The sequence below is a fragment of the Urocitellus parryii genome, chromosome 9, assembly GCF_045843805.1.
Source record: "Urocitellus parryii isolate mUroPar1 chromosome 9, mUroPar1.hap1, whole genome shotgun sequence".
Classification (NCBI taxonomy): domain Eukaryota; kingdom Metazoa; phylum Chordata; class Mammalia; order Rodentia; family Sciuridae; genus Urocitellus; species Urocitellus parryii.
In genome coordinates, this window is record NC_135539.1 from 143,543,619 (window position 1) to 143,558,485 (window position 14,867).

Sequence of the window (14,867 nt, forward strand, 5' to 3'; positions counted from 1 at the left end):
AGTGGAGGAGGAGGAGGAGGAAGCATTGCCTGAAGGAAGGAGGACCTCGGGCAGCCCCTGGGGAGATGGGGGGAGGGCGTGAACCCGTGACCCCTCCCAAGGTCCTTCGTAGAGTGCGTTCTATTTGGGGGAATAAGATCAGCTGGCAGCTAGCAGACAAGTTCTGAACAGCTGGCCTCCAACAGGTTGGCTCGGAGAAGAGGATTCCAGTTATTTTTGGATCCTGCAATAGACCTTGGCCAGCTAGCCTGTGTCACATGAGGCCACTCTGGGAAGTGCTCTGGTGATCTTTCGCTGGAGTGAGGCCAGGGCCTTACCACTATGGTCAGGACCTGCTGTCTGTACAAAGACTGTCACCTACACAGACTTCACACAGAGCCTGTGTGGGATTCCCTGCAAGTCTGATGGCAGACTCGGGAGTCCAGGACCGTCCTCTGAACTTTCAGGGGTTCTTCTCAGGGTCTTGTATTTTCTACATATTGCTGCCTCGAACTGCTTTTCAAAAAGTCAAATTGTGAAATTTATCTGTGCGCCCCCACCTCCTCGCCACCATGGTAGATGAAGACTTAACTCTTATACAACTCCCCACCATCTCTTTCCCTTTCCTGTGTGTGTGTGTGGGTGGGTGGGGTCTGGCTGTGAGGCCCAGGCTGGCCGTGAGCTCCTGGGCCCTAGTGCTCCTCACGCCTCCCCATCAGCTGGGACACAGGTGTGTGCCACAGCCCCGCTGCCCCTCCTAGTATCTCCTCACTCACACCCTAGATGAATCAGTGAGTGCTTCCATGTCGACTGTAGAGATTTCTTAGCGAATGTGTATTTGTCCTAGAGTTTCTAGGAAAATCTCTGAGGCAGTGTCTTCCTCAAGGACATCCTGCTTTGGCCTGGGGAGTACCATAGTCCCTGACCTTCCCGCAGGTGGAGTCGGTCCACTGGACCTGCTGGCCAAGGCCTTACCTGGGAGAGACGTAGGAGGCTGATGGGAGTCAGAGTGAGGAGTGGCTCCTTCTCCAAGTCTCCTTTGAGCCTCACATCCTTAAAAATGGTGTTTTCTGTGACTCGGTCCATTTCAAGGGTCCACAGCTCCTCCTTCATCCCTCCCCTGGCTCAGCAGAGTCTGCCTCCCCCTTCAGCTTCCAGGAACGCAAGGGCCTTGTTGGACATTTCATTTCCTCAACAGATACCACTGCGTCCCTACTGCGTGTCAGGTACATTAGAGAGCAAAGCAGCATTCTTTTGGGAAAAGTGGATGTGAAGAAGAAGTAACCATGATAATAACAAATCTCGGGCTGGGGCAGTGACTCAGAGGTAGAGCGCTTGCCTAGCATGCATGAGGTACTGGGTTCGATCCTCAGCACCACATAAATGTAAAATAAACATACTGTGTCCATCTAAAACTAAAAAAAAATAAATATTAAAAAATAACAATGATAACAAATCCCACAGATGGCAGTAGAACTTTGGGCAAGGGGATTAGGAGGAGAAGGTCATTAAGGTAGCCCTCAGGAGACTCATGTAGAGACAGAGCAGGGGTTTTGTCGTGTGGATGGCTAGGATAGAGTGTGCCAGGCAGAGGGGACAGCCAGCACAAGGTCCCTGTCAGGAATGTGGCCCCTCCCGTTCTCCACCTTTAAAAAACATTTTATTCTCATTTAATGGGGTAGATGTCCTGGGGCTCGGGCTGGGGAGAACCCAGAGGCAGAGTGCTTAGCCTGCTCAGGGTCCTTCATTCACTCTGAGCACTAGAAAAGGTGTCTTGGCCTGGAGGAGCAGGAGGTACAAGGAGGAGACAGTCTGACCCTTCAACCTGAAGTCTTATTCCAGGCCTTAGAAACTATGGGGTGAGCAGGTGGTGTCTTGGCTTTCTTCTTCTCTTCTGTGAGCATTTAGTATCTTTTTTCTTTTGATTTTTATAAATAGTCCTTGGAGTAGGAAGCTCAATATAATAACCTTTATAAATGAAGAAAATAGAAAACTATAAGTAATATGATCCACTCAGTGGGTAATAAAGGCAGAGAGGATATCTCGAATACCCTGTTTTCTCTAGCCAATATTCTTTTCTCTGCATCTAATTCTCACACCATTATGTGTGCATGTGTGTGTGTATATATATACACACACACACACACACACACCCCTTGCAAAGCATTGAACTGAGGGCCTTGCACATGCTAGACAAGAGCGCTACCACTGAGCTCATCCTCAACCCCTACCATTACAATTTGAAACATTTAAAAACAATACATATAATAATATAGGACACTGAAGGAGGAGGAATAGCTTTTCATTTCTACTCATCAGTTTTTTTCAACAAACATTTATTTATGTATCAAATATTTATTGAGTCCCGATTCATGCCAGGTAGTGGTGTCCATATTGGGACCGTAATGGTAAAAATGATGGGATGGTCACGTGTCCATTCACAAGTTTGAATTTCAGTGGAGACCAGAGGACAATAAAAAGATGAATTAATAAAGCCATCCAGGGGCCTTGTGGGACCAAGTGAGTTAGGACAAGTTGGAGAGGATTACTCAGAATTACTGCTGGCTGTGTATCACAGGAGTTCGGCTAGAGGGACTTAAACTTATGATTAAGTTCATTTTGCTCTTATGTAAAATATTCTTCTCACAAGACACTAGCACATCAGGAACCAAAATAGCTGCTGGAACTGCAGCCATCATGTTCCCATTTAGTGCCAGGAGAAAGAAGGAAGGAGGAGGAGGAGAAGGGGAAGAAGAAAGGGATCCCTCCCCTGTGAGGAATTCTCTAGAAGTCCTACCCAATATTTCCTCTACATCCCATCACAGAGTTTGAACTCATGACTGTATTCAGCTGCATGGGAGGCTGGGAAATGTAACTATTCTGAATAAAATTGAGTTTTGTTAGTAAGAAGGGACGGAGGGAAAGAGATGGAGCTGGGGACCAGCAGCTTCTGCCAGAGATCCAGGTCAGGTTGTTAAAGACCCACTCCATCTTCTCGATAGAAACAGCCTGAACGGGACGGGCTCCGCTCCTGTCCAGAGAAAGTCTTGGCAATGCAGGAGGGCAGTGCCAAGGGAAGGAGGGCAAACAGGAAGGATTCAGGTGTGTTCCTGGGTGGGGTCCACCGGACCTGCTGCTGGGCTGAATGAGGAAGGGTGGGGAGAGCAGGGAATCTAGCCTCTGCCTTGAGGCAATGAACCATGGCAACCAGCAATGCTAAATTAGGAAAGATGTGTGTGGGTCTAGGTGTGCGGAGGAGAGATTCAAGAGCTCTGTGTGAGCATGGTGACTTTGCAATGCCTGTTAGGCATCCAAGTGGCTCTGGCCAAGGAGGATTTTGGATGTGTAGGCATGTAGCTAGAGTAGATGTCAGGGCTTAGGCATATGAAATTGAAAGTCACTGGCACATAGATGGGATTTAAAGTCATGGGCAGATGAAATAGCCGAGGGGGAAATCAGGATGGGAAAGGAAGCCCCGTGCCCAGCGGAGCCTCAGCAGGCTGTGAAGGAGGGTGGGGACCCAGGCAATCAGTTGTCAGAACTGGTGAAAAGAGAGAGCAGTAGCTTGTTCTGAACGCCGCTGAAAGCTGTGATCAAATGTGGGCAAATGCACAGCCCTTCCATTGGGCAATGCAGGAGCCACTGGGAACCTTGACCAGAGCAGTTTTACTTCTTCTGTATTTTTTATTGGTGCTCTATAATTACACATGATAGTGGGATTCTTTGGCACATACTCATGCAGATGACAAGATAACGATGTAATCTGGTCAGTATCACTCCCAGTATCTCCCCTTTCCTTCCCCTCTCCCTCCCTGGTCCCTTTCCTTCCTTCTACTGGCCTCCAAGAGAAGCTTTCCAGAACCAGGGCAGAGAAAGCCCAACGCATTCAGCCTCCACCTCTGAGGACAAGTGGGAGAAGTCAGAAGGAGAGGAGTCTGCAGGAGGCCTGATGGCACGAGCAGGGCCGGCCGCTTGCTCCGTGGTGGAAGGGAATAAAAGACAACTCCTGAGATGCTCACAAGGCATTTCTAGAAATTGGGATGTCTGTGGAGGGAGGCCATGGCTTGGAGCTAGCCGACCCTGTCGTAGCCCTGCCTCTGCCACCAGCAAATCCGGACAGGAGACAGTTCCTCCCTGGCTCTAGGGTTTTTCCTCTCCCTGAATGGAGTCGGCTGGATTAGACAGTCCTCCTTTGTTTTCTATTATAAGATCATCACTGCTGACATCTGGTTCAGCAAAAGGCTTTCACTTCAAGATTCTCCATCCTGGAGTCAGCATTTTGGGGCATTTCATTTAAATTTTATCTGTATTTTCCCACTTGAAACTGAGTCACTTTGTTCAGGATGGTTAAATTGCTATTTCAATTAGCGCAGGGTAGAGGAGTTAGGGTACCGTTGTCAACCGTGACCCATAGCACATCTCAGAGGCTTCCTGAAACGGAGGGATGGTCTACGTCCTGCTCCTGTGATACCCTGGTAAAGCTTAACAAGTGGCTGGCTGCAGTTAGTCTGGCACTCAGACCGCTCCTGGGTTGTGGTGTTGCTGTCCCTTAGGTCCTCGGAGTTGGTTGCTTTCCTATGGAAGGAGAGAGTAGAGCATACACGTAACCCCTCTCAGCCCAGAAGTGACATCTTCTGTGTAAGAAGTATTCTCAAGGCTTCTCATGGTGCAGCAGGGCTGGGGGATGTGGCTCCTGGCTGGGCAGCAGTCCTCTGTGGCCAGAAGGGAACTGGAGTCTCTGAGCATAAAAATAAATAAAATAAAGATATTGTGTCTCTAATCTAGAGACCAGACCCCTCTGCTACAGGGAGCATTACAATTATCCCCACAACTCCTTTGTTTGTTTATTTTCCAGCTAAAGAAGAGATCAACTTAGCTAAATCAGAGGTTCCTAAGAGATCTGAGTTACTTCCTGAAAATCTCAGGTACAGCTATATATAACCATTTAGTAGATAAGAATATAAATCATTATCAGGAAATTCGCTGTTAGACTCTTTCATCTGGTCAGTCCTTTTGGCCTCTGAGATACAATGGGAAAATGTCCAGGCTATGTGTGATGACTTTGGTCAGTAGTATCTACAGTAGGTTTAAATGCCTTGTTGTTGTTAGTTTTTAAAGATATTTTCATATCAAAGGAGTACACTAGCCAGGAGAGGTTGTGCATGCCTGACATCCCAGCGTTTCGGGAGTCTGAGACAGAAAGATTGTGAATCAAAGCCAGCCTCAGCAAGAGCAAGCCATTAAGCAACTCAGTGAGACCTGTCTCTAATAAAATACAAAATAGGGCTGGGGATGTGGCTCAGTGGTTGAGCACCCCTGGATTCAATCCCCGGTTACCCCCACCCCCCGCAAAAAAAAAAAAGAGTATGCTAAGCTAGATGTGGTGGGTGCATGGCTGTAATTACAGAGAACTGAGAGGCTGAGGCAGGAAGATATCAAATTTGAGGCCAGCCTCAGCAACTCAGCCAGACCTTGACTCCAAATCGAAATCAAAAGGGCTGGGGCGCTGGGGCTGTAGCTCAGTGGTAGAGTGCTCTCCTCGCATGAGTGAGGCACTGGGCTCGATCCTCAGCACCACATTAAAATAAATAAAATAAAGATATTGTGTCACATCTACAACTAAAAAATATTTTTTAAAAAGGGGGTGGGGGTGGGGTGTGGCTCAGTGGTGGAGTACTTACCCAGCATCAGCAAGGCCTGGGTGCAATCCCCGGTACCAAAAAAAGAAAAAGCCTGCTCTGTGTATTACCTGTATCTCCTATTTATTTTTGCATTTAAACAGTCCTGAAGAAATAAAAGATAGGATCTTGGGGTTCTTTGACCTCATTATAACCAGACTGAGGACCGTCGAGGAAGACATCATCCCCCTGGAGTCCTGCCAGTGTGAGGAGGTCCTGGAGATCGTCATCCTGCCTCTGGCCCAGCATTTTGTGGCTCTGGGAGAAAACAACAAAGCCTTATATTACTTCTTGGAAATTGCTGCCGCTTATCTCATCCTGGGCGATAACTACATGGTAAGCTGCACCATCTGCCTGATTCCTGCCAGCGCCCTTTCCTCTGAAGACCACCTTGCTCAGAGGCAGTGTTGATTGAGAAAAGAGAGCTGGAACAAATTGCAACCAGGATCGAACATCCATCAGTACACTGCTCCCTTAGAGTCTGGCTTGGCCTGTCTCCCTGTGTGGGAGGTAAGTGGCCCTATTCCCAGCTCCACACAGCGAGGACTCTGGGTATCAGAGCTGTGGACCAGCACAGCCTTCCTCAGTAATGTCCCCGGTGACGTTCACCCTCTGGTACCAGAAGGCCTTCGAGCATGAAATACCTAGAGATCTTCTGACGGGTGCAAATCTGGTTTTAATCTCATCTCCAAAAAGGCCTCCTCCGGCCGGGGTTGTGGCTCAGTGGTAGAGCGCTTGCCTAGCATGTGTGAGGCCCTGAGTCTGAGTCTCAGGCCACATAAATAAATAAAATAAACATCCTTTGACAACTAAACAACATGTTAAAAAAGTATTTTTTTAAAAAGGCCTCCTCCACTTTTTCTTGATGCAATTTGTGCTAAATCATCACATATAGCTTTAGGCCCCAAAGCACAAAGGAATGTGTCTCCAGGATAAGTATAAATAAGGCTCCAGGGCAATGTGACCCACAGAACGACATTGAAATGATCCACTGCTAAGCAACTTGGGTTGAGCAGGGCTTGGCTAGGAGGTTTCTTTACTGCAGACATTCCAGGTGCTCTGATATGCCAAGACACCTGTAGGTCTCAGGAGGATGGGGCAGGGCGGGCAGGCAGGCGGGGCTGAGGAACCTGGTGTTTCTCCACCTGTCTGACCTGAGGGCCTCCTGGAGCTGCTGGCCGACTAACCTTCCCTGAAGGAATTTGAGGAAGGTCTCTCTGGGCCTTGCTTCCTCTGCCTCCAGCAGCTGCAGAAGCTCCACACACCTGAGCGGCTGTGTCCCCGGTGCTTGGCCACAGTGCTGGTCTAGTCTGTTTGAAAGTTGCTGTCCATCGCAGCAGTCCAGTCAACATTCATACCTTGGATTCATGTACAGCTTTAAAAACTAAACCATTAAGAATGTCTGTCAGCCCTTCGCGTGTTTAAACACGGAAGTCTCGTATGTGTTTCAGGCATGTAGCTGGGCGGCAGTGAGGAGGTGGCCAGTGGGTTCCAGGAGGCAGAGGTTTAGGTAGCCTCAGAGACCAACTCGCTGAAGCCTGTGGTTCCCCTGTCCCTCCACACGGAGTGGTGACTGAGGAGGAAGACAGTGGCTGACAGCAGGGGCCGGGTGCCAGGTCCCAGTGCGCCCTGCCAAGGAGAACCTGGCTGGCTGGCTGGACGGCAGCTGTCTCCTCTCGAGCCTCCTGGCCTCCCTTGGCTGCAGGGGGCTGGCTGTGCCGCCTCCCCCACGCTCCTCTGCAGGTCTGATCTTGTCTGGGTGTTTGCTCACGCCCTGGAGGCTGGCGATAAGTAAGGAGGGCTGCTTGGGGCTCACCTTCCTCTGCTGCCTCCCAGAGATGGCCTCGGCAGAGGCAGTGGGGCGGTCAAAACTTGCAGCAGCAGGAGGAAAGGCGGGATGGCTAGTGGGTCCTCTTGGCCGAGATCCTGCACCCAGGAGCATGCGACAGGGAGCTCTGCCCAGCAGCTGCTGCCTGGAGCTTGCCTCATTGTCCTCAGTGGGGCTGGGGACAGGGGAGGCCCACAGTGGTGCCTGCCTCCTCTCCTCCGCCACGTACTGCGGGGGTTGTGGGGGGGCTTGTGTCCCTCCAGGGGTGTGTCCCGCCGGCTCAGGGCCGCTCTCTGTGCTGGTTGCAGGCATACGTGTACTTGAACGAGGGAGAGAAGCTGCTGAAAATTCTCAGGCAGAAGAAGTCCTGGAGAAGGACTTTTGAGTCTGCCACATTTTACAGTCTCAAAGGCCAGGTAAGAAGCCACTAGAGGCACGACTCAGTGGTCATTGGCAGAAGTCACCCTTGAGCTTCCCAAGTCCTCCTGCCACCCACACCAGAGTCCCCCTGAGCCCTGAGCCCCCAGCTCACTGCCGCTTACTGCACAAGCTCGCTGTCCCAGCTGACAGCTCTGTGAACCGTTTCAACAGCCTCTAGGAATGGACGTGAGCTCATGATACACGAGCCAGACGCCAAGCGCTAACCCTAGCCGCAGCTTCCTTATCCAGCCAGCAGTCACAGTCACACCCCCCCCCCCGCACCCCACCCCACAGGAGGTTGGTTTCCGGGCCACAGAGGAGCTGTGTGTAAGCGTCCCGCCGTCTGTGGCTGGAACCTTCAGGCCCACCCAGACTCCTGGCTTCCCTCTTCCCTCCGGCTGCCTCCAGGTCTGTTTTAACATGGGCCAGATGGTGCTTGCCAAGAAGATGCTGAGGAAGGCGCTGAAGCTCTTCAACCGCGTGTTCCCCTACAACATGATCTCCCTGTTCCTCCAAACCCACGTGGAGAAGAACAGACACTTCCACTACCTGAACCAGCAAAGCTCGGAGAGCTCCCCTCCAGGGTAAGGGGGAGCCGGGGGAGCGCAAGGCAGACCCCACACCACGCAGGTCAGCCCCCAAGCCCCGGCCTCTAGGGGGCGCCAGGACCCCTGTTAGCTCTGACCAGTGGGAGGAAGAGCGTCTAGGAGGGGCTCCTAGGCCAGGGCCGGTCGGCACAGCACCTCACAGGCAGCTTTTGTCAGAGGGAGTTCAGATGACAAAAGTATGAGGGTCCCTCTGCAGAGCGAGCTCCAGTGGCCTCCTCTGCTGTAACCTCTCACCACCAGGCCACACTGTTGTAACCAGCACCAGCCAGCCCAGAACCTCAGTCTCAAGCCCACTTCCATTCAGTGCTGAGACACTGGGCATTGTCCCAACCCAGGGACATCGGCCAAAGAGCAAACTACTGCCCGTCCAGGTAGCCCGATGAGGACACGGGGTGCCATGGTCAAATTGTACTGGTAAGACTTGTGCATTTGCTCCCTCTAAAACTGGAACAAGACAGGGCTGCCCTCCTTCACCACTTCTACGCAACAGAGTCCTGGAAACTCTAGCCAGAGCAATTAGGCAGGAGAGAGAAATTAAAGGGATGGGAATAGGAAAAGAACTAAAACTATCCCTGTTTGCTGAAGAAATGATTCTTCAGGTCTCCACTAGAAAACTTCTAGAACTCATAAATGAATTCAGCAAAGCAGCAGGATACAAAATTAACACCCATAAATCAGTGACATTCCTATACATCAGTAATGAATAAACTGAAAGAGAAATTAGGAAAACTACCCCATTCAAAATAGCCTCAAAAATACATTTGGGAATCGATCTAATAAAAGAAACATAAGACCTCCACAATGAAAACTACAGAACTCTAAAGAAAGAAATTGAAGAAGATCTTAGAAGATGGAGAGATCTCCATGTTCTTAGATAGGCAGAGGTAATATTGTCAAAATGACCACACTACCAAAAGTGCTATACAGATTTAATGTAATTCCTATTAAGGTTCTGATGACATTCTTCACAGAAATAGAAAAGGCACTCGTGAAATTCATTTGGAAAAATAAGAGGCCCAGAATAGCCAAAACAATCAGCAAGAAAAGTGAAGCAGGAGGCATCACAATTACTATAGAGCTATAGTAACAAAAACAGCATGGCACCCAAACAGACATGAAGACCCATGGAACAGGAATAGAAGACACAGAGACACACCCACATAAACACAGTTATTCATACTAGGCAAAGGCAACATAAACATGCATTGGAGAAAAGATAGCCTCTTCAACAAATGATGCTGGGAAAACTAGAAATTCATACATAATAAAATGAAGTTAGACCCCTATCTCTCACCCTGCACAAAACTCAAAGTGGATCGAGGGCCTAGGAACTGGAACAGAGACCCTGTGCCTATTAGAAGAAAACGTAGGCCCAACTTTCCATCATGTCAGCTTAGGAACCGAATTCCTCAATAAGACTCCTAAAGCACAAGAAGTAAAATCAGGAATCAATAAATGGGATGGTATCAAATAAAAAGCTTATTCACAACAAAGGAAGCAATCAAAAACATAAAGAGAGAGCCTTCAGAATGGGAGAAGAATCTTTACCACCTACACCTCAACTAGAGCATTAATTTCTAGGACATATGAAGAACTCAAAAAACTTAACACCAAAAAAACAAAACAAAACAAAACAAAAATAACACAATCAATTATTGGGCTAAGGAACTGAACAGACACTTCACAGAAGAAGAAATAGGATTGGTCAACAAATATATGAAAAAATGTTCAAAATCACCAGCAATTAGAGAAATGCAAATTAAAACTACTCTGAGATTTCATCTGACTCATGTCAGAATGGCAATTATCAAGAATAACAATAAATATCATGAGTGACAATAAATATCCATGAGAATGTGGGGAAAAAGGTTCATTCATATATTGGTGGTGGGACTACAAATTGGTGCAACCACTCTGGAAACTAGTTTGGCAATTCCTCAGAAAACTTGGAATGGAACCACCATTTGACCCAGATATCCCACTCCTTGGCATATACTGAAAAGACTTAAAATTAGCATACTATAGTGACATGGCCATATCAATGGCTCAATTCACAATAGCCAAGCTATAGAGCCAACCTAGGTGTCCTTCAGCTGATGAATGGATAAAGAAAATGTACACAGTTTTAGCCACAAAGAATGAAATTATGGCATTTGATGGTAAATGGATGAAACTAGAGACTATTATGCTAAGTGAAATAAGCCAATCCCAAACAACCAAAAGCCAAAAAGTGTTCTCTCTGATATGCAGATGGTGACTTGCAATGGGGGTGGGGGGTGGAGAACCCAGTTGGACAGGGAGGAGAAGGGGACGGGAGGGGGAATGGGAATGAGAAAGACAGTGGAATGAATGGGACATCACTTCCCCATGTTCATACATGAATACAGAACATGTTCAGCCACAAGAATGGGAAGTTATACTCCATGTATGTATGATATGTGAAAATACACTCCATGGTCATAACTAAAAAGAACAAATTTTTTTAAAAAAAGAAAACTATAAGTAATTCTGAACACAGTCCACAGAAAGCAAAATGCACTATAATTTTAAACTCTTCTTTAAAAATAAAAGATTTGTGCATTTCAGTGGGTGGAAATTTTGCATTATAAAACATGATAATGGGGGAGAGAGAGAGTGGGTGGAAAGGTGGGTGAGGCAGGAAGGTTGACCATTGCGGAAGCTGGGTATTGAGTGCACATAGCTCATTATACTCTTGTTGCCAAGTACAGGTCTGACATTCCATAATAATAAGAATGTCAAGCGTCTTCCACCTGTTGGCAGTTCATACAAGGAGACTGTCACTGGGTGGTGGCCTGGAGAGCCTACAGAGGACTTCTCTTCCATTTTGAGAGAGACCCTAGCTCTATTCTTGTACCTTCTGCCTAAGATGCAGCATGGCCCGGTTGCTCCAGCTCTTTTAATCTCACCAAGAGCTGCCTTCCCAGCTTCCAGAGTGGCCCTTGGATGTGGGGTTCCCTGGATGGCAATGAGATGAGCCAGCTCCTTTACACAGGTGGAGGTGGGCTCCTGGAGGCAGAGGGGAGGGCAGGAGCTTAACAGGGATCTCTGAGAGGCCTCAGGGCAGAGGTGGGCAACTGCGCTGGAGTCTCTGATGACAGTGTGTGTGACATGAGCTACTCAGAGCATAGGCATTCTAACAAAACTCAAACGTACTGGGATCCTGTATTTTCATTGGCTAAACTTAATGACCCTAGTTGGCAACCATGTTATAAAAGGAATAAGAAATACCTGCACAAGGAGAAAAAGTAGAGAAGCGTTGGGAAGAAGGAGCTGCGGTCGCTGTTGCCTGGCCACACCCACCAGGCGACAGGGCAGGCAGGACCCTGGGTCCTGGCCTCCTCTCCTCAGGACTGATGATGCCCCGCGTTAGCGGTAGAGGATCCTGCCCTGTCGTCCGTCCGTGTCTCAAGGAAAGGACCCAGATTCTCCCGTCCTACCCCGCAGCTCTAACCCGCGTCTCTACCCCTCCCCTCCCCCGTTCTCTGGTCGGTGAGACCCATGGGTGCTGCAGCCTTGGCCCTCTGCGTCCCACTGCTGGACCGAGGGTGTCCCGAGCGTCCTGGGCTCCGTGCAGCAGAGCCCTGGCTCCCGGCCCGGGGAGCCTGCGTGGCTGGTCCAGGGCTGGGGTCCGTCGTTCCTTCCTCTGCTAGAAGGGTGGTCATTCCAGACCCAAACGTGATGAACGACGTGCGTGTCCCTAACCAGCGAGCGCCCACCCAGACCGGGCTGCCCACGGGGCCCCGCGGAGCCTGCTCGGCGCCGCGGCCTCACCCCTCGCCCTCGCCCTCGCCCTCGCCCTGCGCTGCACAGGAAGAAGAGGCTGGCCCAGCTCTACCGGCAGACCGCCTGCTTCTCCCTGCTGTGGCGCATCTACAGCTCCAACTACTTTTTCCACTACAAGTTCTACGGCCACCTGGCGGCTGTGATGCAGGTGAACTCCGCGCTGGAGACGCAGAACGACTTCCAGGTAGGGCGCCTTCCCAGCGGCTCTCAGTCCCGAGGGGGTTGGAGAAGCTCTGGCCCGGAGTGCCCCGCCCTTCTCCAACTTCACACTCTTAGAAATGACCAAGGATCCCAAGGGCTTTTCTCTATGAGTTGTTATCTGTTGATAAAAACTGCGACAATTCAAAAATACTTTAAAATAAAAGTCATAAACACATATTAACATTCTTCTTTTTCCTTTCTTTTGGTACCAGGGATTGAACCCAGGGACACTCTACCACTGAGCCACAAACCAGCCCATTTTATTTTTTATTTTGAGAGGGATCTCACTAAGTTGTTTACAGTCTCCTAAGTTGCTGAGGCTGGCTTTGAACTTGGGGTCCTCCTGCCTCAGCCTCCTGAGCTGCTGGGATTTCAGGTGTGCCACTGCACCTGGCAATATTTTTATTTTTTAAAAGAATTCTGTTTCCCCAAACAAACAAAATACAACGACATTGTATTAAAATTTGGCAAATAGCTTAATGTCTGGTTTCACAGAAGATACTAGATTCTGACACCCGCTTCAGCCTTTACTCTGGCGCAGCTTCACACAGGCTAACTCTGGAAACTTGCACAATATACCCAGAGAATGAGGGCAAAAGGGAGAAGCTTAACGGGTGATTCTCTTTTAAAAGACATTTTCAGGCTTTCTGTTGTGCAATCATTTACTTACATTTGCTATTGCTTTTATGTTTCACAAAAAGTAAACATTTTGCCTTTTGTTTAAGGGATGTAGGCAAGAGGGGCCATGGGGCTTGCCTCCGATGCCCCAGCAAATAGGTGGTAGAAACTCAGTTTGATTTCTGGAAACCCATGGCTTTGGCCGGTGACCAGCTTTATTCCCAGGCTTGATAACCCGTGGTTCACTGGCAGGTGCCAGGTGATGTGCCTGGGCTTGGGTCTGGGGACCACCTCAGGCTTTCCCCTCTCCCCTGCCCTGCTGCCATTTCAGATCATTAATGCTTACCTGGACTATTCACTCTACCACCAGCTGGCTGGCTGCCAGGGCATGTGGTTCAAGTATGAGTTGATGGCCATGGAGCAGATCGTGAACCTCCCGCTGAAGGGCGAGGGCGTTGAGATCGTGGCCCTCGTGGCTGGTCGACTCGCCCACATCAAATACATAATGGGCCACCTGGACCTGGCCATCGAGTTAGGTAAGGGCTGGTGGGTGAGAAGGGAGATGAAGACACAAATAATGCCCCCCTCCACCGGACTTGTTTTCTTCCCAGGCTCTCGAGCCCATAAGTTGTGGTCACTGCTTCGGAATCCCAACAAACACTATCTGGTCCTCTGCAGACTTTGTAAATCGCTCTTCCTGAAAAGCAGGTATTTATCTTGGAGCCTATTTATTTTCCAAAGTCAGTCATATTGCTGAATGTTCAAGGCTCATTTTTATCCTGGTCCATAGGGCAGGACAGGGAGTCCGGTTCCCAGTAAGATGGGACAGCTGGTGGCCTTCTTTTGCCTTTGGATACCTCTGTTTAACAGAATTCATTCATAAGCATCGTCTCTAATTTGGTTGCTCTCATGAGACTGACCATCCCTATTTTGGAATCAGGACTCCAAGCCCTGACAGGTGGCGGGAAAGGGAAATGTCTCATAGGAAGGAAAATGCCCAGACAATAGCAACCAGGACTGAAGGCCAGTTTGGCCTGACTATGGTCACCCTGGTCTCAAGATCTATGAAAAAACAGGCTGGGGCTGAGGCTCAGTGGTAGAGCACTCGCCTAGCATGTGTGAGGCCTGGGTTCGATCGTCAGCACCACAGAAAGATGAATAAATAGGGCTGGGCCTATAGTCAGTTGGTAGAGTGCTTGCCTTGCACGCACAATGCCCTGGGTTGGATCCCCAGCACCCCCCCCCAAAAAAAAAATAATAATAAATAAAGAAAGAAAGTTATTGTGTCCATCTATAAATAAAAAATGTATATATGAAAAAGAAGAATCTATGAAAAAACAGATTGGAAAACAAAACAAAACAGATGGCCGTTTGGGTTTAAGGTTTGTTTGGTTTTGTTTTACTGGGCAGGACCAGGACCAGACCAGGGCTCACTTCTCCCCATCCACCACTTGGTGATCCTACTGCCTTCTCTGTTCCACAGATACAAGCAGCTGATCCAGGTGCTGGGGTGGCTGTGGGACCTTTCTGTGGCGGAAGAGCACATCTTCAGCAAGGCGTTTTTCTATTTTGTCTGCTTGGACATCATGCTCTATTCTGGTAAGTGCAGCTCTGGAATTGAAGAGAAGGTGGGTGTGGCCCCCTGTGCTGTGTGGTGAGGCAGCCCCAGGGCTGAGGCCTTGAGACTGCAAGTTTTCAGGCTGCATGGATATGACGGGGATGGAGAGGTTG

The 14,867-nt window shown here is 49.1% G+C and overlaps 1 protein-coding gene across 2 annotated transcripts in view; it reads left to right on the top strand.

The window, feature by feature from the left end:
* Positions 1-14,867, top strand: part of Adcy10 (adenylate cyclase 10) — a 55,321-nt gene that overhangs the window by 30,484 nt on the left and 9,970 nt on the right. The window contains exons 21-29 of one of the 2 annotated variants that reach the window (XM_077802542.1): positions 3,310-3,324; positions 4,835-4,904; positions 5,762-5,993; positions 7,794-7,901; positions 8,314-8,489; positions 12,345-12,501; positions 13,468-13,672; positions 13,748-13,844; positions 14,620-14,735. In XM_077802542.1, coding sequence (XP_077658668.1) covers positions 3,310-3,324; positions 4,835-4,904; positions 5,762-5,993; positions 7,794-7,901; positions 8,314-8,489; positions 12,345-12,501; positions 13,468-13,672; positions 13,748-13,844; positions 14,620-14,735 — 1,176 coding nt within the window. The remainder of the gene's footprint in view (positions 1-3,309; positions 3,325-4,834; positions 4,905-5,761; positions 5,994-7,793; positions 7,902-8,313; positions 8,490-12,344; positions 12,502-13,467; positions 13,673-13,747; positions 13,845-14,619; positions 14,736-14,867) is intronic. The other variant, XM_077802541.1, reaches the window with a different exon arrangement.